This window comes from Peromyscus californicus, unplaced genomic scaffold, assembly GCF_007827085.1.
Source record: "Peromyscus californicus insignis strain IS unplaced genomic scaffold, ASM782708v3 Scaffold_11__1_contigs__length_118956290, whole genome shotgun sequence".
NCBI lineage: Eukaryota > Metazoa > Chordata > Mammalia > Rodentia > Cricetidae > Peromyscus > Peromyscus californicus.
Window position 1 is genome coordinate 118,444,248 of NW_026294402.1, and position 24,009 is coordinate 118,468,256.

Consider the following 24,009-nt stretch of genomic DNA (forward strand, 5'->3'; position numbering starts at 1 on the left):
ATGGTTAGAGCTAGGAAAAAGAAAAGCATCCTGAATAAGGTAATCTAGACCCCAAAACACAAACACTGTATGTTTTTTTCTCCTATGTGGATGCTAGTTTTTAAACATTTGGTATTTGTACTAAAATAAAAATAATCAGAGGTTAGGTATCTAGTAAGGGACTATAAAGGAAGTGAGGATCTCCCAAAGAAGGGAACTAGAATAGGAGGATTAAACAGGGAGGGAGATGGGAGAGAAGAGTAAAGCGAGGAATATGGGGATGGACAACTAACACTAAAGGCCATTTGAAAAACCATATGGAAACCTACCACTGTAGAAGCTTCCTAAATATATATATATATGAGAAAGGATTCTAAATGGAATCAACAAATAATAAGGGAGACAATGCCCCAACTAGACTGTAGCATGCTTTTTTGTTGGCCATTAGCTCACAAATAACAACACGTATTATTAATTATAAAATCTTGATCTTTAGTTTAGGCTTGTCTCAACTAGCTTGTCTAACTTAAATTAACCCATTTATATTAATCTGTATTCTGCCATGTGGCATTACCTCTCTTCCATCTTGCACCAACCTATTTCCTCTCCATATCTCACTGGCTACCCTGCCTTTCTTCCCAGAGTTCTCTCTGTCCCCAAGTCCTGCCTAACCTCTTCCTGCCTAGTTATTGGCTATTCAGCTCTTATTACACCAATCACAGTCTTCACACAGTCTACAAATATCCCACAACACTAGACATCTTATGCTACCGAGTAAAACCTCCAGTGTCAGGAATGAGTTACATCTTGTTGAGTTGTTGGCTAAGGCAGCCCCATGAAAACTCAAGCACCACGGCTATTGCTCAAGCCCTTACTTACTCTCCAGAATCTAATGTTAAGGCCCTATTGATGAAAACAACACTTACTCACGTCATTTAACATGAATGAAGTTCAGATGGTGCCTAACTAGAAGCTTCATCCCTACTGACTAGCACTCATAGTACTGGAAGGTACTCTGCACCCTACTGGAGGAGAAAAATAATTATCAGTATGATGCAGGTATAAACCCTGTGACCTACAACAGTGACCTGGTTGTAAGACATACAGGGGCAATAGTCACACAATAGTTGACTATGGAGTAATCAACCACTTTTTGATTAGACTTAAGGCCCACTCCATGAGATGGAACACATACCAGATACTGCTAAGGTGGCCAAAGAACCCAAGACTAGCTAGATCACAGGTCTAGGGAAAACATACTAGTATTATTCTGCTACAGGAACACAGCAATAAAATACATTCTGCTATACCCATAAATTAGTACCTTGTTCAACCCACATCAGAAAAGCTTCCTGCAGTTCATGGGAACTAACACAGAGATCCACAACTGGACAATGTGCAGAGAGAGAGACTTTGGAGCTCTCTGTCCTATATAATGTTTTCATCAAAACTCTCTCCTTAAAGCTCAGAGAGCTATGTAGAAGAGTAGGAAGATTGATTGTATAAGCCAGAAGTGAGGAATGACTCCAAGTAAAGTGTCTTCCGGACACAACAGGCTTGATACACATATCAATTCACAGAGACTGTGGCATCATATATAAGGTCTGTACAGGTTCAAGCCAGGGAGAGTCCTATCACTGAGAGGGGGAAGTGGACATGGGGTCTGACCTAGAAGGTACCTGCCATTGATACCCTCTGGCAAAGGGAAAATCAGTTTTCTCTACTGGAGCCTCACTGGCTCCATTTATATATCAACCACACACTTCAGAGCAGGTCCCATGCCGAGGAGTAATTGCCTAACACAAAATAAACAAATGGTATTTTTGTGGACCCTTTCTTTCATTTTGGCATATTTTTGTCTTATTGTTCTTTTGCTTTTTTACTTTGATTTTTCCTTTTTGTGTTTTGTGGGAGTTTTTTTTGGTATGTATGTTTCTATTTGTTTTGAAAGAGATAAGTTGAGAAAGTGGGGAGGAGTTGGGAGGAATTGGAGAAAGGGAAACACAATCAAAGTATTTTGTCTGTATTTTTTTTTATAATTAAGAACAAGCAAAAAAGAATTTTGGATAAAGGGGGAAAACATAGTAAAGATTTTGAATTATGTGGGCTAGCCTGGGCTACACATAGCAAGTTCTAAGCCAAGCTGGAAACAGTGAGATTTTCTCTCAAAAGAACAAGTAGTATAGGTGTAATAGTTAGATTAGTCACATTCATAAAAAATTTAATAGGCATGTTTTAATTATTATTCAAGAAACTATGGAGACCATTACTAATGATTATTGATTTTAAGAATTTGTAAATTTACAAGGTTTTATGTTTTTCCTGTTGAGTTATATACACTTCTGCAGAATTTGACAACTGCACTACCAATCTTACATCTGAATCTTGCGTTTGACTGGGTAAAACTTTTGACAGAAAAAAAAGATCTGCATTGGTGCAACAGAAAATTGCCTATGATTGCTTGATATGAGGATGAAGCAGTGTCTTCAACAAAATGAAACAATACTTGAATTTTAAAATATTTAGTCTTTAAAGAGACCTTTCAACTAGTAAAAGCATGTATCCACTTTGCTTTTGAATCAGATAGTAAACAAGCCCCAAATGGCTTTTAAATAAATTCATCACCCAAAAATGTTTGTAAATGTTTAACTTACCCAAAAATGTTTGTAAATGTTTAACTTTTGAAGTTATAAAGCTGTTCTGGAACATTCTCCCCCCACTCTTCATACACACACACACACACACACACACACACACACACACACACACACACACACTTTTTTCCCCTTAGTCATATAAGAAATATTGTATCAATAAGTAGTTAGAGAAAAATAATGTCTGAGACTTGCTTCACACAGACATGGATGAAGGGAAGAAGGCACAAGTAGGAATGAAGCCAGACTGGCCGTGCCGGGTGATTGTAAGGCTGAGTAGTGCGTTCATGGGGGTTCATTACACTACTCTCGGTAGTTTTGCATGTTTGAATTTTTTTCATAGAAAAAAAATGTTTAACAAAACCTATTGAAGTCTGGGGATACAGCTCACTCAGTATGGGAGTGCTGGCCTAGCATGTACAGCTCTGGGCACAATACCCATTCCATAAAAAAGAAAAAAAAATATGTTAGAAATGAAAAAACGAAAAACATACAGAGGTAGATTTGAAGATTGTTTAGCAGACACTTACAATGACAACCACAGAAAAGACAATTCTACAATGAAAATTCACCACATGGCCTTGCTCATATAAAATGGAAATACCATGTCACACTCAGTGGGAGGACCACAGGAGAGGCAATGCTATCCTAATGGACTCCAAACAGGTGGAGCAACATTCAGTTATTATTCTCAGGTAGGCTTGCAGAGCTACCACTCTGGATATCGCTGTATCCCACAGCATGCTAGATATAAATGAAGCCCATAACCAATAAGTCTCGCTCACTGTCATCTCATCCAAGGAAAACTCAAGTAACATTCAGAATAATAAAATCCAAATGTAAATTTTCCTCAGCTTCCCCCCCCACCCGCCCCAACTCTAATTAGGTATAGGTGGGAAAGGAGGAAAAATTAACAATAATAAATTTAAGAACATCTTGCTTGTCATTAAAATCTCTAATGTATGCTAGTCCTGTGAGCTGTGACTCTTCCCCAGAAAACGAACAAAGGATGGAGTTTCTGAGCCAGGGAATCTCAATGTAAGATAGCAATAGCATTCAGCAGAGAGAATGGCAGGGGTAGATAGAGCATGAGGAACAGTGATTATGACTAAAGATTCTAACTTTATTTTTTTTAGAAGATGTGGAAAAGATAGATAAAATTGTTTTACCTGTTGATTTCCTTGATCAAGCTGTAAATCTTGAAGTGTTCTTTCCAATTTTGACTTCTCATCCAAAGCATTTGTAGCCTATAATCAAATGTACACAGGATACACTCAACTTTTACTCTCTAGGTTAATTTTTCAATAACTGTATTGAAGGATTTCTCAGTTACCTGTATTTCAATGGTCTTCAGTCTTGACTTTAATTTCTCATTCTCTTGTTGAAGTCTTAAAATTTCCTTTGTGAGTAAATTCAAATTTTATTATTATTATTTTAAAAATTTATTTTTATTTTATGTCCATGAGTGTTTTGCTTATATGTATGTATATATACAATGTGCGTGCCAGTGGAGACCAGATAAGGGCATGAGACACCCTGGTAATGGAGTTACACATGGACGTGAATTACCATGTGGGTGTTTGGAACTAAGCCTGGGTTTTCTACAAGAGTAGCAAGTGCTCTTAACCACTGGACCCTTTCTCCAGCCCCCCAAATTTTATTATTTTAACCAAAATATGTTTAACACTTGAAATGATCACTGCTTATTTCATTCAAAAAATAACCAAAATTATGCAATGGCTCAAAAATCCAAATGCCCTGGTTAGGAGTAAAATCCTACTTTCACAAAGCCTGTCCCAACCCCATAGCTGTGAGTCAAGTTTAGCTCAAAGACTTAGTTACTTTTTGCTAAGAAACACCTTTTCTCAGTATGTTCTCAGTATTCAGCCATTCTCTCTCACATAGCTTTCTGATTCTGCAACTTGGCTACAGTGCTGCCACTTAACCCTGAAAACACACCACCTTCATCATTTTAGTACCCAGTACTCCAGCTTCTGCATGGCTCTGAGGGGAGGCCAAACACCTTTATTCATATGCAGTTCTGATGAGATGCACCGACCTGACCAGTCTGATTTTGCATTTTACTCCAATATACATGCTGGACGGCTCAGAGGCCCCTGTGCTCTGTTATTCTAAGTCATGCCATCCTTTTGTTTGCTTATGGCCAGTAGCCATTCTGCTCCTTTGCCCAACATTCCCCTTTAACTTAACCTGTCTTCATCTTTAAGACCCAGCTCAGAGGCTACATCATTCAAACATCTGTTCTTATCTCTTCCCACCCACACAGAACTCTGTTACCCATAGGACCCTTTAGTTCTCTCATCTCTGCTTCTGGAAATGTTAGTTCCAACTTCCCAATGAAATGATAACAGTTTGGAGGGTATACTAGGTACTGTACTGCTTTTTAAGTGTAACAAAATCTGACATGCATAATGCCAAGAATATGGGAGTTGAGAAAAATTTATTTTCATGCTGATAACTTCTATAAGCATTAAAAAAAAAAAAGTAACATTTTTGTGGATCACAAATTTCAAATGCACACCCAGAAAAACATAGTTCAAAATTCCATGCCGTACACTTTACTGTGAAAAGATCTATCAGTCACTTTAGACTCTACAAAATAGGTATACCCTCTTCTGGTCACTGAGTTCCATTCAGTAAAACTGTGACAGACTATTTCTCTTACCCTAGCATTGCTCAGGAAATGGGGACAGAACCAAGGTTTTCCCTTTTCCCAAAATGATCAGAATATTACCTTGTTTAGCAGTTCTGTTGTTCCGCCTTCATTAATTGGAACAAGTTTAGGCTTTGTGATATCTATGATGGGCTATAACAAATGAAGAAACCAATCTAAAATCACCACAGAGTAAAGCAAGAATCATTAAACATTTGCACTTTCTAAGCGGAAGACCTATCTATAAACAATCCACCAGGACTTCAGTTCCACAGATGTAACGATTCTTGTTGGGTTCATTCTGTTATGTTCAGTGTCTATGATGTGCCAATATATGACAGAGATAAAAATGAAATCCAGCCAGGCATTGTGGCGCACGCCTTTAATCCCAGCACTCAAGAGGCAGAAGCAGGAGGATCTCTGTGAGTTCCAGGTCAGCCTGGTCTACAAAGCAAGTTCCAGAACAGCCAGGGATACACAGAGAAACTCTGTCTTAAAAAAACCAAAAACCGCCGGGCGGTGGTGGCGCACACCTTTAATCCCAGCACTCGGGAGGCAGAGCCAGGCGGATCTCTGTGAGTTCGAGGCCAGCCTGGTCTCCAAAGCGAGTTCCAGGAAAGGCGCAAAGCTACACAGAGAAACCCTGTCTCGAAAAACCAAAAAAAAAAAAAAAAAAAAAAAAAAACACCAAAAACCTAAACCTAAACCAAACCAAACCAAACCAAACAACAAAATACCCTTTCAAAAGAAACCCAATTTCCCTGTACCTTTTTATCCATACAGATGGAAAGGAGGGAGACAAGGAGCTCATAGCCAGACTTGATAAAAATCTCTAGCTTCTAGGACTAGAATTTTCATCTGTGGTAGCTGAAAATAATTTCTGCATGAACCTTATACCATGAAGTTGTAATGGCTAAGGAATTACAGATGAATAATAACTTAGCACAAATATTTGGGTATTTTAATAGCCCTCTGACCCCAAATTTTTTTAGTCAGAAATATGTTACAAAGAGTTATTAGAAAATGTTTTCTGTGTGTCTATACATGGATTCACCTCAGTAGTGTTTAGCTATCTGACAAGAGGAACTATTTATAATTTATGGTGTACCTAGTAAGTGACACCACAGCACATAATTGTTTAGAAAGACAACCAGGCTGTCTCCACCTGCTGTCTTGGGTAACCTGCCTATGGCACACAATTAAGAAGCAGAGTCAGGATATAACCACAGGTCTGATCACCATAAAGAATATGCTCTGTATCCGTTGAATGAAGGGTTTACAAGGCCTGGGATTCAGACTAGACTGCAGGGAGTGCGTGTGCGCGTGTGTGCGTGCATGTGTACATGTGCGTGTGCGTGTGTGTATCATAACAGACAGAAACAGTTCTTCAGTTACTTCGAAAACTTTTCATCTTTGGTTTACAAGTGTGAGTAGCAATTGAATTCTACTCCCAACTTGAATGCTTTTCCTTTAAAGGTCTCACTTCCACCTCCACTAGTTACATCATGAGGATTTTAGAGACCAGCTATTAAGAAATATGGGAAGCTGAGGAAACGCCTCAACTCATCACACAAACATGAGGACTTAAGTTTGGATTCTCAGTACTCACATAAAAACCAGGCAGGCATGGTGACCTACCTGTAATTTCTGAACTCTGTAGGCAGAGACAAGGGATTCCTAGGGAAAGCTGACTAGCTGATAAATTGACCTCTAAGTTTAGTAAAAGTCTGTGCCTCAGCAAATAAAGTAGGAAGCAATCAAAGAAGATACTGCATCAATATCTGGCCTCCATACGCCAAGCACAAACATGTGCACAAGCAGCTGTGCACATGGGCATCCATATATACACAAACAGGCATGCAAATGTATGCATAACCACACATGCAAAAATAAATACAGATTTAGAAATAATAAAAATTACCTTTTTATTTGAAGATGTAAATTCTGCCTTTTCAAATTCAGCAACTTGTTCTAGTAATTCTCTGGAGAATAAAAGCAAATTTAAGAGAATATTCTTTGACATTAGACTTCTAGCACACAAAAGAATAAAAAAAAAATCACAAGAACCAACCTATCACATGCTCATGAGAAGAGCATAAGATTGTACAAAACTGATATTTAATTACAAATGGTTGGGAATCTCACACCCCTGTAAGTAAATTTGAATCATCTATAGCTCTTGGTACTTTGTATTTGGTAGGTATATGATATATATAGTAAGACATAAAAGTCAATACATATATGAATGACAGTTGTATTTGAGTTGCATCATGATTTCTCTATTGCATAATATTCATTGTTCCCTAAGAAAGAGTCTGATTTGTAATAGAGTTATCTTGTATATGAAAGTAATCCACAGCATCTACTGAGCAAGAATACCAGCATATTCCATGGAAATATAGATGGTGTGACCAAGTCCCCAATGATCCACCAAGATTGATCTGTTGGCTATACTCTTGCTTACAGACCATTCTTCTACCTTCTTCAAACATCAACACTCAGCATGTTCTCACCAGTCACTGACAGTTGCAGAAGTCAAATGAGTTTCCATCCTTGCTTGGGGGACTGTTCTTAGCATTTGCTCATCATTTTCCACTTGAGGAGAGATTGGAGAACAATTTCGAGAGCTTGGCAGTGAGTCCTTCTTGACTTCTGGTATGTATTTTTGTTGTTGTTGTTGTTGTTTTTGAGACAGAGTCTTATTGTATAGCCCTAGCAGTCTTGAACTCCCAGAGACTGCCTGCCTCTGTCTCTCAAGTGTTGGAAAAGGTATGAACCATGATGCCCAATTGGCATGCTATTTCTCAGGAAAAGCTTCAACTTCACTGATCTTACTAGAGGTTTTTCAATTTATGAGCTTTTCAATATTGTAAAGCTTTTAAGCCTTTTATAGTTTACATTTCCTAAGGTAAGTGTATGATTTCAAATGCAGTCAAATGCAGTTATCTAGAAACAAATTTGCAGTGCTATAGTCTGAATAAATGGAAATGATACTCCAACGTATTTTTAAAGGTTCTAATCTTTATTACTTAGCAGATCTATGCATCAAGACCACTGTAATACTAATTATGCTACCAAAGATGCTGTAAGGAATCATTACTTTAAATAGATTGAAAAGCAGTTTCATTTGGCTCAAATGCTTTTTTAGTACCTAAGATGGTGGAAACAGTATCTTTAAGAGGACTTTGAGTGCTACTCAAGGGAATCATCTAGTGACTGTGCCTTACTGCCACCCTACCCGTATTGTCTCACACCCTAGCCCAAGAAATGCACTAGCAAAGTTATTTGCTAACTTTTAAGATCATGCCTAGGTCTCTATATCTCAACTATAGGTACAAATTTTACCTGTTTTCAAGTTCAGAGATGTCCGTCTGTAGCTTTAGGTACCACTTTTCAGCTTGTGAGAACAGCTGCCGCAGGAGTAGCACATTGGTGTAGGCTGTATTGATGAGCTCAGACTCCACCTCACTGTGTACCACAGCCTGCAGCCCATTCAGGACTTCTGTGACCTCATCCACGGTGAAAGTCTCCTCCACCAGCCTGAAAACAGTATGACTCCAATGGCTAGCTTATCACAGGAGCAACTTACAAAATACAACCAAAATCAAGAAACCTATACTATGACATTTAAAGAATCAAAGATTACAGGAAAAACTCTCTGGGAAAGATTTATTAAAATGACTAGATTGTGGATAATTCTTCAAATGTGTTTATTTTAAAATACAACTACATGCTGAGAAACACCCCCTAAACCTTCATCTATCCTTTTAACTTTTCAATATTATTATTTTTTTACTTTATAGTCCTCTAAATTAGTCTTAACACATTTAGAAACTTAAAAAGTCACCTAGAACATGTTGCTTCTCCATTTTCTGTCACTTTTCTAACATTTTAGTAACAGTGTGAATCACTTAAATGTTAGTAAACGCGCATGAGACATAAACTGCACTTGTACGCTATCCCCCCATGTGAGAACTTACTCTTTTGGAGGAGGGGATGAGGGAGGAGCTGGGGGGGGGTTAGATGGGGAGAGGCAGGAGGAAGGGTGAGAGGGGGATCTGTGGTTGGTATGTGAAATGAATAGAAAAATTTTTTTAAATAAAAAAATTTCTTAGCGGTTTAGAGACACAAAATAAAATAAAATCTAATGTCTTAAAGTACCACTATGACATCACAAAAATTAATGTCTCCATCAACAGCAGCATTAAAAACTACTTTCATTGGAGATACTTGGGTTGGAAAGGAATTTCAGGGGATGGGCCATCATCTTCAATCCCCTAACTGTACACAGGGCTTAGACAGTGGAAGAGATTTGCCTGTGGGTCCACTGTGGGTGACTAAGCCCAACAATGTCAGCAACATGAACAAGAGTTAGAATCCTTAACATACCCTGTGCACACCTCCTACTCTCAATGATGTTGTCACAGTAACAGAATTTTTGTCTCTCCCAGCTTTGCCTCTCCAGTCTCTCACCCTCAGACTCTTAGGTCACCTTTCTCTTTTTCTTTTCTTCCAAACAGACAAAATCAAGCAAGAGTCAGTTATACTTAGTCTTACAACAATTATACTCAAATTAACAGTAAACACTTTTAGCAGTTATATTCCACTAAGTAGTATTTAATGGATGATTCTTTAACATCATTTAACTAAAAGAATATAGCCATTTAAAAAATATAGTACTTTAATTTCATAGTCTTTATTAAAATATTAGTGTTTTCTTTATTATTTAATAGACTATACCATATTTTTGCCAGTTGCATTGTTTTCATCCACTGGAGTTAAAAAACCAGATCACCAGATTAGGTTAATTGGTTGAACAGACAGTAGTTCAAGGCTGATGACCTCCACAACAGTTATAGACAACCCAGAGACCTTTACTTTTTCTACTTACATCTCACTTGACATTTAACATTTACTTTCCACTGTTGGTCCAACAAAAACTTAACAACTTTTGCTTCAAATCAACTAACAATTTTGGTACTACCAAGTAAGTGTTTCATAATATCTTTCCCTCTCCTAATTCTTCTAAATGAACAGCAGAGGTTCACAACTGCCATGCCATATGTCTCTGCTCTTTTAAGAAATCATTCAAGAAATTAAAGTTATGGAAGATTTGATACATAAGTCCTTCACAATTTTTATCTGAAACTTTCCAGTACACAATGATTACCATGTACATTCTGATAATGTACTGGTACTGCCACCCCACAACTATTTCTTAATTTCACAAATCCATGGAACATAGTGGAGCCTGTCTCAGTGACTGCTATGGTTGTTATCCTGGTATCCCCATAGTAGCTACCAGGAAGAATCCATATTTTTCTCTGATTTCCTAATCAGAGTTTAACTTTATCTACTCAGTACCCTTTCTTTTTTGAGAAATTTTTACATGACCAGGAACACAGGTATGTAAAGTAAGCAAGCAGACAGATAAAGCATTTGCTAATTAAAAATCATAATTTGTTTTCTTAAAACAAACCAAGTGTGGTGGCACATGCCTTTAACCCCAGCACTCGGGGAAGCAGAAGCAGAACTTTCTATGAGTTCAAGGCCAGCCTGGTCTACAAAGTGAGTTCCAGGATAGCCATAGCTGTTAACAAAGAAAACCCTGGCTTGAAAAAAAAAAAAAAAAAAAAAAAAAAACCAAAAAAAATCCCCCAAAAAACAAAGCAAAAAACCAACAATTCTTTGTTATACATAAAATTTGCCATTTACTAAAGCTAAAAGCCAATTTTTCATATAATCAGATAACGTGCTTATTTTTCTAGCAACAATTAAATCTTATTTGAGTATTTGATAATACAAGGCAGAGCACACCTTCAACATTTTTCAGAGTTGATTGATAATTTGATTTTATAACCATTAATATTGAGAATACTGCTCTGCATAAATATACAGTACAAAATGGCAAAATATATTTATTGCCATTTCAGAAATGGTTGGAAATTCTATCTTAATCCCAAACCAAAATTCACTTTATGGTTTTTTAATGAAACTCAACAACTCAAATAACAATTTTTAAAATCAAAGACTCCAGAGATACACTAATTTGATACATGTTGAAGAATGATGGTAAGAAAATATTGTGTTTGTCATAATTAAAACATTATGTTTCCATAAGAGCAGATTACTTATATGTACAGTAAAATCACTGAAATTCAAAGCATACAATAGTCTAAGCCAAAGAGTTCCAGGCAGCTTGCATTTGAGCTGGGTGGATGATGGCCTGGGCAGTGCAGAATGTGCCTGTAGTGTTTAGAGCCAAGACTGCAGTGACATCATCACATGATAAATCATTTGCAAATGTTATCGGAACACTTCAGATGCATTATGAATTTGATTATGAACTAATTTTTAGTGATTGCATTTTCAGAAATCTTTTACTACTGCCAAATTTTCAAGGAATACACATTCATTCAGTTATATGACCCACAGTTTTAAGAAGCAAGGCCTTAAAGTCTCTTGATACCTGCTCTCCTTGAGGTCTTCAAAGCAGGAATCTACTGTTTTAAGTCTCAAGCCTCTTTTTGAACGAGCAAAACGCATGTAATTAATAATCTCATTTTGATGGTGCTCATTTAGGCCCAACTCTGCCTGAAAAAGAGAGAATTTGTTAGTCCTGAGGATCAGACAAAAAAACTTACAATGAAAATAAGTAAGATACTTTGTTGGGCCCGGTGTGGTGGCACACACCTTTAATCTCAGCACTTGGGAGGCAGAGGCAGATCTTTGTGAGTTTGGGACCAGTCTGATCTACATAGTAAGCTTCAGACCAGCCAGGGCTACACAAAAGACCCTGTATCCAGAAAAAAAGAAATTTCTCTGATCAGGTCTAAGAGCTTCATTTACTCGTGCATTTCTTTGTGCAACGGATGGTGGTTGATGCAGAAACTCACAACTGGTCAAAGTGCAGAGAATAAGTAGACTTTGGCCACAACTGGGATATCTCTGTCACACCCCTCTTCCAAGGCACAGAAACTATCTCTGAAGAGGGACAGGATCAGATCAAAACAGAGTCTTCTAGACCTGACAGGACTGCTCTGCTCGGAACTCACAAAGCCAGGCCAATCAACAATCTAGCATGGAGGCAGGAGGGATTTATGAGGTCTGGAGAGTCAGTTTCTTCTAAGAGTATGGCCCATGGTAGGTTGGTCATTCTCCAGTGGATGGTCCCACACCCATGAGTAAATGGGCAGCATATACTAGGTAGGTACAGAAACAGCAAGATGAATCTGGGAGGAGCTGGGGGAGGAGTAAATACGATTTTAAATACATTGTATGCATGTAGGAAATCTTTAAAGCATTTTTTTTTTGTTGTTGTTGTTTTGAGATAGGGTTTCTTTGTGTAGCCCTGGCTGTCCTGAAACTTGCTCTGTAGATGGGCTGGCCTTGAACTCAGAGATCCACCTGCCTCTGCCTCCTCCCCCACTTTTTTTTGAGACAAGGTTTCTCTGTGTAACCACCTTGACGTCCTGGAACTCGCTCTGTAGATCATGCTGGCCCCAAACTCACAGAGATCCGCCTGTCTCTGCCTCCGGAATGCTGGGATTAAATCTGAACGCCACCACTATCTGGCAATAAAAATAATTTTTATAAAAAGCCAAACAGGAGAGTGAGCCTATTGCTAAAACAATTTTATTTCACGTGCATTATTTGATGAGTCATTTTTCAACCCTTTCAATTTACTAATGAGCCATCTATGCCCAATTCCCAAGAATTAATTGTCAAACTGACAGAAAAGAGTAAGAACACAAACAAGTACTGAAGGGACTTTGGTCAGCTCAAGTGTGGCAAGCATGGCTCTGGCAGGCCTTGCCCTTCTCCCCAGTTCCTTCTGCCTTGCTATTACATTCCCAAAGCTAGCCACCAAAGTCTATTCCCTTATTTGACCACTTCCTCCTCCTAAGGCTGACTACCAAGGTCCAAATATTAAAGTATTAAAGTCCAGCAATCAGGGGCGGGGAGAGATGGCTCAGAGATAAAGAGCACTGGAATGCAGTGTCCTGAGTTCAATTCCCAGGAACCACGAGGTGGCTCACTGCCGTCTATAATGAGATCTGGTGCCCTCTTCTGGCGTGCAGATATACATGCAGGCAGAAGTCAGTATCCATAATAAATAAATTTAAAAACATAATAAATGTCAAAAAAATCAAAATCAAAACATACCACCGCATCCTAGCTCATTGTAACACAGAGCTCCCCTTTCTCTCTTCTTAAAAATTACATCTGCAACGTCATTTGCTGCTGTTTTTCTGCCTGAGTCAGAAATCAGCCACTTTACTTTTCTTCCCCGCTTAATAAAGGATCTCTCTGTGAAAACAGGTGTTTGGGTGTGGTTTGTGCCCAATCTGGATCGGGGGTGGGGGGAACCTCCGCTGCACTGGGGTCTCCTTTAAGCACTATCCATCCCCCACTAGCATCATTTTCTCGTTTTTGAAATCAAGAGAAGCAGAACTAGTTCTAAGCTCAGGACTGGTTAAGGAGTGGTCTGTTTTGTTCAGATGTATACAAGGTGAGGGCTTACTAGGAATTCTGAGTGCTGGGATATGTTGGCAGCCCGTTTCAGCAGCACTCTCAATTAACTTCAATACCCCTTCAACTTCATTTTCGTGCTTTTATCTATATACAAACATTTAAACTGGTAAGCTGATGAATGAACTGGTGTGTTCTTTCCCGTCTTACCTGTTTCAAGCTAAGCCCAAACTCTAATACAGAGCTACATTCTAGCCTAATGGTCTTCACAAGTCCAAACAAAGGAAATACCACCCATATTTAATCAGCTATAAAATAAGGTGCTTCAGAAAGTTAGACTCAATCAAGTTCACACAGAAAGTTGGAACCAGCCTGTAAACTGTGCACAAAGGCATATGTGTGCCTGCGCTGACGGCCAGGGCGTCCCAGACCACGGCTACGGATGAGGTGACCAGGCCGGAGAAAGGCTGCAGCAAGGATGTCTCACCGAGGTGTTGCTAGCCTCCCTTCCCCACCGAGGCCCAGCCTGCGCGGCCCGGCTCGTCGTCCATTCCCTAGCGGGGCCCTCTCCTGACGGGGATACTCACCATGGCGGTGGCGGGATCAGACAGGAAACAGGGAGGCCTGAGCTGCGGCCTGAGGAAAGTAGGTTGTTTAGAAGCCGCGGGTTGCCAATGGGAACGGAGGCACGTGAGCCCTCGGCTGTACACTGTCATTGGCCCTCAATATCACGTGATTGAAAGTGCTGCGTAACTAGCTGATTTCCGCATGTACATTGGCTTCGAGATCCGGAAGTCCCACCTTTTCATGCCACGCTAACTTGGGGCGGTGCCTGTCATTGCCAATGGTAACAGAGAGGCGGGATCGCGTGGAATTCCGGTGTGTTTGAGTACTCTGAATCCCGACAGAAGTTGAGGTCGGCTAGTTGCGGGAACCAGAGCGTGGTTCCAGACCTTTCGACCGCTTCCGATAAAAACAGGCGTGGTGACCTGGGCTTCAGCGCGACAGCATCAGGCCGACAAGCCAATGCTGGCAATGATGCGCGCCCTTCCTCCATCTGCGTTATATTATAATGCTAGCAGAAGTGACTAATTAAATTTTACCTTTGAAAAATGTGCAAACACATAGGTTTACATACAGCAGTTCATTAGACAGAGACAGACACTAGATTCTCCAGAAGGTTGTGGGATAACGTCCTGATCTCCCTGGCGGAAATTTCACTTATGAAGTCTAGCTTGAGTCATTGGAATCTGCAAGTTTAACCGTTGTTCCAAAGCAATGGACCCTGTCCTTGGCTGGCATGGTGAGCTTGCCTTTAATCCCAGCACTTGTAAAGCAGGCAGGGGCAGATGGATCTCTGTGATCTGTGAGTTCAAGGCCATCCCGGGCTACTTAATGAGACCCTGTCTTTAAAAACAACAACAAAACTACTGTCCTATGAAAGGCAAGTATAGGAAGAGATTATCACATATACTGGGTTCCAGTGAACACACCCCATATCTTATGAGGAGGCACTTGGGTAAGCCAACATCGTGTAGAGCTGCCAGCCTTTTGAAACTGGGAGACTTAAAGCAGGAAGGAACGAACATTCAGCATTAATTTTGGTGGTCCATTTTGGGATTATCTATCACAGCCCAATACTAAGTACAGTTTAAAGTGAATCACAATCGAGTGTTTTTGATGCAGAAGGATTTTAGAGACCTGGTTCCAGGACTGAGAATCCACAGACTCACATGCTAGATGGGCACTCTGAAGCTTGACTCTGAAACCAATATAAGTATGTTTTCAAGACAAAAATCAAAAGACTATTGTCAAGTTTTCTAACACAGTGGGTGTTAAATAAGATTCTGGTTTCAAGAATTTTATCTTTCATTTTTTGCCATTTTATTCTATCTAAATGATACTAAGTTAGGTAGAAAATTAGTAGCTGTCACAGGAGCTAAGCTTAATAACTTAAAAGTCAAATTGAGGGCTGGTGGGATGGCTCACCTGATTCAATTTTCTGAATCCACACGGTAGAAGAAGAGAGCCAACTCAGGAATATTGTCCTCTGACCTCCACTTGAACACTAAGCCATACCTGTGTTCCCCTTCCACATACACACATACATGAGCATGCACACACTCACATGCATCATTTATTTATTTTTTGTTTTTGTTTTTTCAAGACAGGGTTTCTCTGTGTAACAGCTCTGTCTGTCCTGGAACTCACTTTGTAGACCAGGCTGGCCTTGAACTCACAGAGATCTACCTGCCTCTGCCTCCCAAGTGCTGGTCTGTGCCACCACTTCCTGGCTAAAAATTTCTTAAATGAACTTGAAACTTTTGTCGTTAAAAAAGTGCTAACAGATAAATCCTTTAGAATAGAATTAATTTATAAAGACATGATATCTATAGGAAAAGGTACAATAATGACAGCATACTTATTAGTTAAGTGGTCAGGACATCAAAACAGAAATAAATTAAATGGATAAGAGTTAGAAAGAAAACTATTTTCAGATGAGAAAAATGTGTTCACAAAAAAGCCACATACCATCATCAGTTAGGGGAGGCAGATCTGGAATATAATCATGTGATCACTGTCAAGGGTTTTAAGTTTCATTCTAGTACAGTTAACAACAGGGTTTTCTTGTCCACAATTACCCCCACCCCTGCCTGCCCCAGAGGAAAACCTCTGCTTTCTGATCTGGGGAGTGTCATGAGCAAGCTGTATCAGAAACAGGCACATTTGCATATTTTCACAATATCAGAATTTGCTTAAGAACAATAGATTAACAAGCTGCTTCAATTTTATTGGCTGCAATTTGCCAATTAGTCTTCCTTTTTTTCCAGATTTTTGTTAATATTAATTTTTAGGCCACACACTACACATCATTCACTATATCTGTCTATAATATATAGGTGCATATATATGTATGTATACATTACAACTTAGCTATAAAAGAGTTAAAGAGGTGTGGTATGGTATTCCCCCAAATATTGTGCATGCTAATAAACTTATCTGGGGTCAGAGACAGAGCAGCCACAATATTAAACATAAAAGATAGGCAGTGGTAGCACACGCCTTTAATCCTAGCATTCCAGAGGCAGAAATCCATGTGTTCAAGGATACAGACAGGCATGGTGACTCATCACGCCTTTAATCCCAGAAAGCGAGCCTTTAATCCCAGGGAGTGGTGGTAGAAAGCAGAAAGGTATATAAGGCGTGAGGACCAGAAACTAGAAGCATTTGGCTGGTTAAGCATTTGGCCTGGTTAAGCACTTGGCTGGTTAAGCTTTCAGGCTTCTAGCAGCACAGTTCAGCTGAGACACATTCTGGATGAGGACTCAGAGGCCTCCAGTCTGAGGAAACAAGACCAACTGAGGATCCAGCGAGGTGAGCTAGCTGTGACTTGTTCTGTCTCTCTTAGCTTCACCCCAATACTTGGCTCTGGGTTTGTTTTATTAATAAGACTCTCTAAGATTCCTGCTACAAAGAGGCTATAGCAGAGTTCCAGGAGACCTAACTGAAAGGAAGAAGCAAGAAGTTGATATGAATACAAAGTTCCCTTTGCAAGGAAGGGAGTGGGGTTGGAGGGTGGAATCAGATCAGATAACAAACCTTGTTGGAGATTGGTTGGAGATAAACTACAGAGTCAAGCCACAGAGTCAGACTGGAAGGATCTTCAGGGTTGAGCTACGTAGGTGAGATGCAGGATAGTGATGGCCATGGAGCTGAGGCACAGAACCAGGTCTTGATGGATGAATGGCAAGTGGGCAGACAGACTGATGGTAATTAAAGTAGGCTGCATTAGCAATGGAAGCTCAACTAAGCTGAATTCCCTGGGACATCTGGCAGTTCATTGCCAGTCACTTTGATTTACATGCTGGGTGCTCAGATGTCATGTCAATGGGGCTGTCACTATTGCTATGTTAGGTATCTTTCTCTCTATGGGGTCCAGGTGAAGGTGTTGCACCCTTTCCTTGGTTTGGTGTTTTGATGTTCTCTGGTGTTCCTGGTATGCTTGTATGATCCCAAATATATAAGTTGATACTCGTTATTGTCTAAGACTTTCATATATACATGCTGTGTGTTTTGATAAATTCCAAATTCCACCTCTGTAATCAGACTTTCTTTTGGACTTCCAGCCCCAAATAATGACATGGAGACTTAATATTAATTACGAAAGCTCAGCCTTAGCTTAGGCTTGTCCCACTAGTTCCTTTAACTTAAATTAACCTATATTTTTATATCTTCGTTCCATTGCGTGGCTTTTTACCTTTCTTTCATTCTGTGTGTCTGATTCCCTCCATGTCTCAGTAGTATCTCCTCCATGCCTCAATTATCTCATCCTCCTTCCTCTCTCTGCCAGGAAATCCCGCCTATACCTCCTGCCTAGTTACTGACTGCTCAGCTCTTTATTAAACCAACCACAGCAATATATCTTCATACAGTGCAAATATCCCACAACACACTCCCATCTCTTCTGGTCCAATTTCAACAAGGATTTCATGAGTATCCCAGAACTGTTGAAAAGCAGGAAACCCAGCAGTTTGCTGCCTTCAGTGGGCTTGGCACAGTACTGTTTCACAGGAATAATTCACTTAGATGATCCAGAGATGACATATAGATGGTTGCCCACGAGTGTAACAGTGGCAGTGTTCTCATGAGTGTAAGCTGAAGCACTCCATGGCGTTGGAGGTAGTCTGGAGGTACTAATTTGGCTGTGCCCAATTTCACCTTTGTCCAGGCTTTTCGTCTTTGCTTTCCCCTCCTCCGGAGGCATGGGAACAGAATATGTCTCCTCACAAAGTCCATAAGGATAGATTCAATCATCCATAATGAACCTCTTCAAGCCCAGTTAAACTTCCAGTTTATCATGCTATGTCTCACAATTCTGGTCAGTGATTATTGAATTTCATAACAACAGCCACCATTATTTAGTATCTACTATGAACTAGACACAGTCCATCTTAGTAGTAATCCTCAAATGTGATTATTTCTTACATTAATAGACATTGGGTTTGCCTATGGAGAAAATAGCTTTACTATGTATTGTGTTTTCAAATAAATTAACAAGGTTTTTCATCAGTCTGCACTGCTGAGGAATAAGTGTTTCCCCAGGAGCAAACTCCTGTCATGCTGTGTCATTAACACAGGAGTTCAAAGAGGAAGTACACAGTGCAAATATTTCATCTGTGAAGTCATTTGTGACTTGTGGATTTTTGAAGTAAGAGCTACAGGCAATTAATAGCTGCTAAGAGAAGCTAGAATCAGTCTTCTCCAGGAACAAGCCCCTTGATAGGTTATCTAATCCTAAGTGATCAGCCCTAAACACATACACATAAGAGCAACACTAAAAGACTCACAGACTTTATTTATATATTAGTAAGTATATATAATAATAATAATTAAAGAAGAGGTGATAAATTCAAAAGGGAGTTGTGGGGCATGGAAGGAGTTGGAGGAAGGAGAAGTAATGGTGGAAATGATGGAAAGGAAAGGATAAATACAGTCCTTATGTATGGAAATAAAAAATCATAAAATTTTAAATTAAGAAGGAAGGAAAAATGACAAAAAATGACAGTGCTCAAGAAAATCCAGGTTAACATGAAAAAAGCAGAACTCAGGGCTTGAAAGATGGCTGAGCAGTCAAGAGCACTTGAAGAAAGTTTAAGAAGTTGAACAGGAAGATGGGATAGTTTAGAGAAAATCACTTTGGGGAATCATCTTAAAGCAGAGGCTTTGCAGTATGACTTCTTACATGAAATTCTCCCCAAAGATCTGACTTCTCCAGATAGTCCCCCAAGACTTTAAAGAAGGAAAGGTCCAGGGTGGAAGGTGTTTTGGTTAGTTTTTACTATCTATTAGACACAACCAACAGTTACCAGGGAAGAAGAAGTCTCACTTGAGGGATTTCTCAGATCATATTGGTCTGTGGCCATGCTGTGGGGAATTGTCTAACTGCATCCACCCAAGACAGGGTTTCTCTGTGTAACAGCTCTGGCTGTCCTGAAACTCATTTTGTAGACCAGGCTGTCCTCAGACTCACAGAGACCTGTCTCCCTCTGCCTCCCTAGTGCTGGGATTAAAGGTGTGTATCACCATGCCTGGTTTGTCTTAATTTTTTTATTGGTATGGTAGGGTCCATCCCACTGTGGGTGATGCCACTCCTGGGAAAGTGGTCCTAGGAGGGGACTGGACCTGCCTCAACTGAATATACCAGGTTCTGCTGACTTCCCAGGGAAGACCTTGCCTTGGAGGAGTGTGGGAGCCCGTTTTCAGGTTCCTCGTGGCTTTACCCAGCAGGTCCACATAGAGAGGATGATTAGGACCACGGGCCTGAGTGCAGGTGTCTGAGATGGTCTGCACTTGGCTGTGCTGGTGGAGAGGTCTTTTGCTCCACCCCTTGGGGCAGAGACAGTCGGGCCATTGGAAAAGGTTCCAGGCCCTCTCGAGGCTATCCTTTATTTTCTATCTGTTTATCTCTGCAATATAAATCCTTCTATCTAATATTTCCTGCTACTCACACTCAAGAAAACTCTGGGGAGCTGTGGGGTTGGTGGGTAAACGCCCCACAGAGGAGGTGGGAACGGGGGATGGGTTGGGAGGGAACACTGGGGGGGTGGGATGAGGGAGGACAGGGGAATCCGTGGTTAATATGTAAAATGAATAGAAAATCTCTTAATAAAAAGAAAAGAAAAAAGAAAGAAAGAAAACTGGCTGAGCATGAGTTAAGACCAGAATGAGTCAGTAAGCAGCTTCCCACCAAGGTTCCTACCTCAGCTCTTCTTGAGTTCTACCTGGACTTTCCTCCATGATAGACTGTTACCTGGAAATGCAAGCTGAAACAACCCTTTCCTTTCCAAACTGCTTTTGATCAAAATGTTGCATCCCAGCAACAGAAGGAAAATAAGGACAGAAGGGCTCTGTGAGGAGCCATGGCACATCATTGCTCTCCTGGTTGCAGGAGGCTATTGTCAGTCAGTTTCAAAATTTGCTAGGGACAGGCAGAGTATGGAAGAGTGCTGACGAATTAGATTAATGAAATATGCATTGCACGCATTAAAGGTCAGGCAAGGAAGTGGTTCACCATAAAATACAACTCCCTTTAAGATGGTGTGGATCGTGGCAAGACTTAGCGCAAATTATAGATTAGTTTCACTGATAAATCTCCATATGTTGACAACACCCCTAAAAGGAAATAAACACCAAAACCATCACACAGTGAAGCTTATCTTAAAAAAAATATAAAGAATTAGTTGTAGAGAACATTTTTTGGGGGAAGTAAAAAAAGTTTCTTACAAAGACGATCTCCAGCAAATTCTTATTTTATACCTCATGTACACATATTCATTTGATTAACCTGCTAGCTCAGCCTTGTGCTCAGCAATTGTTTACGCAAAACTAGATACATGAAAGACACTGTGGGGAGGGGGACAGCAAGTAAGATGGGATTAATCCCTTTCAAAACTGGCCCTGGAATGAAATCAAGGGGAAATATGAGCTTGGAAAACAACCTCAAAGCAGACAGCAAGTATTAAGACGCTTAGAAGAAAGCATAAATGGTTGTTTTTATGATCTGGGAGAGGAGAATTTTAGAAATGTATCCCAGACAGCAGTAGAATTCTGATGAGGCCTCAGAAGTATGGAGAGGTGTGGGAGATTGATGACTGTGGATGAGAGGGTTGTCCCAAATGAGGAATTAGATTTTCATCAGATCCAGGGACATGTATTTATATCTCTTAAATTGTTTCAGGAAGAAAATGAATTTTGAATGAATTCCTCTCATTCAGAAATATGGGCCTGCTCATGGCTATGGTCTTGCCTGTTTGCCAAGATTACTGACAAACCAATTTTGCATCTCATCTCATAAAATGGAACAGAACACTTCAGTTTACTAAGAAAGTTTTGCCTACAAAGGCAAGGTTATGTGATCTGAATAGCCCTGCACCATGTTCATAAATGTAAGTTTTCTCCATGAAATAGGGGTGGGAGGGCTAAAATATGATGAAGGTAAAAAGGAAATTCCATTCTCAGCCAGTTGATACAGGGTTGTCTTCCCCACTATTATAATTTAAGTTGGTTGAAGGAAACATCTTCATTTCATGGCCAACCTGAGCATCCAAACCAGGCTGGTTTGTACTCAGCTCCAAGCTATTCTTGCAGAATTGAGCAGAAGAGAAGCAGCAACATCTCAACAGACATTGTTTCTGCTGTACCTAAAAACTATGTCTATGGGTTGCTTTTTTTTTCTTATAATACTTGATATATTTTATTATCAATAACAAACAGCTGCTTTAACGTCTGTCTACAGCTGCTAATGGGTGAGAAGACATCCTGACCCTAACAAGGAAAACTCATATTAAGCCTTTATATACAAGCAAATTAGAGCTCTTTTAAAGTGTCCAAAGCTATTAGTTTAATTGAGTAATTAAACTAATCAAGTTAACATATCTGAACAATGAACTAAAATGTTCAAAAGTTTTTCTAGTACAAAAAATTAAATGCTTTAGTTATAAAAGAGCTCTGTCAATATACACAAACTATATAATTCAGACAGTCACAAAAGTGTGAGCAGAAGGCTTATCAAAAGACATTTAATACAATTAGTTTTCAACATCCCCTTGGTGGTCCACATCTACAAAGAAATCCAGCCCAACCCCCTCCAAACCCACCCCCACAGAAAAGCACATACTTACCAGAATTTTTAGCAAGTATGGTTTGGGAATTTGTTTTGTTTTTTTAAAAAAAAGGCCCCCAGGGCAAGTTATTTACAGTTTAATTGCCACTGTCAACTGATCTGGACCTGGACCGAGATCGGGACCTCTGGCGATCCACAGATGCTGGAGACTTAGATCTACTTGAAGAACCACGTTTCTGGCTCTTCTCAGGCACAGGAGATCTACTACCAGAACGGGACTTGCTCCGGCTCCGGCTCCTGCTCCTTGAGCGGCTGTAAGACTTGCTCCTACGGGAACGAGATCGGCTCCGGGACCTAGAGGAACTCCTGGTCCGAGATCGTGACCTGCTTCTTGACCTGCTGTGCCTTTTGCTTCCTTCAATTAATTTGATTTTTCTCCCATTAATTTCCTTTCCAGAAAGTTTTTCAATAGCATTCTTTAAGTCACCATAAGAGGCAAACTCAACTACCCCTTCATTTAGTTTAGGCCGATGTGCATCCGCAAAGGTTACTTCCCCAGCTTGTCTCATGAAATCTTTGAGATCCTGCCAGCTGACTCTTGAGGATAAATTCTCAACTATAAGTCGATTTTCTGTTCTTACAGGTGGAGCATTTCGTCTATCATTTCGTGGTCTTCGACTACTAAAACGGTCAGAATACCGTCCTCTTCCTCGCCCACCTCGAGACCGAGCACGAGCATGTTCAATTGTAACTCTTTCACTGCAAAGTTCTTTTCCATCAAGTTCATAAACAGCATCATCTGCATCCCTTGGGTCCTCAAATTCCACAAACCCAAAACCTCTTTTCAGATCAATATCTCTGATCCGTCCATAACCCTTGAAGAATCTTTCCACATCTTTCTCCCTCACTGCTGGATTTAGTCTCCCGATGAACACTCGACAGCCACTCATGATGCCCGGCTAGTGTTTCCGGACACGGTCTTTGGCAGCTGAGACCCGGGGAGGTCCGTAGTCTGCGACGGAGCTGTCTGCCTCCCTACAGACCCCGACCTCAACTCGTCTACGTCTCGCCACAACTGACCTATGGGTTGCTTTTTGATCCTGATCAAACCCTACTATCTCTTGAGAAGCATACTGTATTATTTCAAACATTCCCGGCTATTCCTATTTTCCATGCTAAATAAGAATTTGAGCTAATCTATATAAATTTTTGCAATTATGAGTGTTTTGTTTGATATGGGTTCTTTATTACCAATCCTCTGAACCACACTCAAACTCTCTCATTCCCCTAAACCTGGACCCTGACATCACTGTCCCCTCCTGTGATCTTTGACCCTTTCATTTCCTTCTGGTGCATCTGCCCTCCTCCTTGATTTACTTTACTTGGTCTCAAGACTTTGATGAAATCATTCAACCACCAGCTGTTTCACTGAATGATCCTGCTGTAATGTCAAGTTGATGGAATCCAACCTTGAGTTCTCTCAAGGACATTTTTGTTTGTTTGTTTTGGCTTCATAGAACCATCTTGACATTTATTTTACATTTTCTTCTGGATGTTACAGCATTTTAAAATTCATTATTGGTCAAACCCCAGTGGCTGTCTTCTAA

At 40.1% G+C, this 24,009-nt stretch overlaps 2 protein-coding genes across 3 annotated transcripts in view; both read right to left on the reverse strand.

Annotated features, from left to right (window-relative positions):
- Lztfl1 (leucine zipper transcription factor like 1) overlaps nucleotides 1-14,474 on the reverse strand; it is a 72,420-nt gene extending 57,946 nt beyond the window's left edge. For both annotated transcript variants that reach the window (XR_008215357.1, XM_052725790.1), the window contains exons 1-7: nucleotides 14,367-14,474; nucleotides 11,777-11,901; nucleotides 8,653-8,847; nucleotides 7,229-7,289; nucleotides 5,389-5,460; nucleotides 3,967-4,032; nucleotides 3,803-3,880 (exon numbers count right to left, since the gene is read on the reverse strand). Coding sequence is in view for 1 of the 2 variants with exons in the window: in XM_052725790.1 (XP_052581750.1) it covers nucleotides 3,803-3,880; nucleotides 3,967-4,032; nucleotides 5,389-5,460; nucleotides 7,229-7,289; nucleotides 8,653-8,847; nucleotides 11,777-11,901; nucleotides 14,367-14,369 (600 nt within the window). In the remaining variant the exon portion in view is untranslated. The remainder of the gene's footprint in view (nucleotides 1-3,802; nucleotides 3,881-3,966; nucleotides 4,033-5,388; nucleotides 5,461-7,228; nucleotides 7,290-8,652; nucleotides 8,848-11,776; nucleotides 11,902-14,366) is intronic.
- Nucleotides 14,475-22,342: 7,868 nt separating this feature from the next.
- Nucleotides 22,343-23,479, reverse strand: LOC128105113 (serine/arginine-rich splicing factor 5-like). Its single transcript, XM_052729988.1, has one exon. It carries the CDS (start codon nucleotides 23,350-23,352, stop codon nucleotides 22,540-22,542), a length of 813 nt encoding a protein of 270 aa, XP_052585948.1. The 5' UTR covers nucleotides 23,353-23,479; the 3' UTR covers nucleotides 22,343-22,539.
- Nucleotides 23,480-24,009: the final 530 nt, after the last annotated feature.

Bases quoted from the DNA above. Each gene is read 5' to 3' on its own strand.
- LOC128105113 (XM_052729988.1), bottom strand. From the start codon at position 23,352: ATGAGTGGCTGTCGAGTGTTCATCGGGAGACTAAATCCAGCAGTGAGG.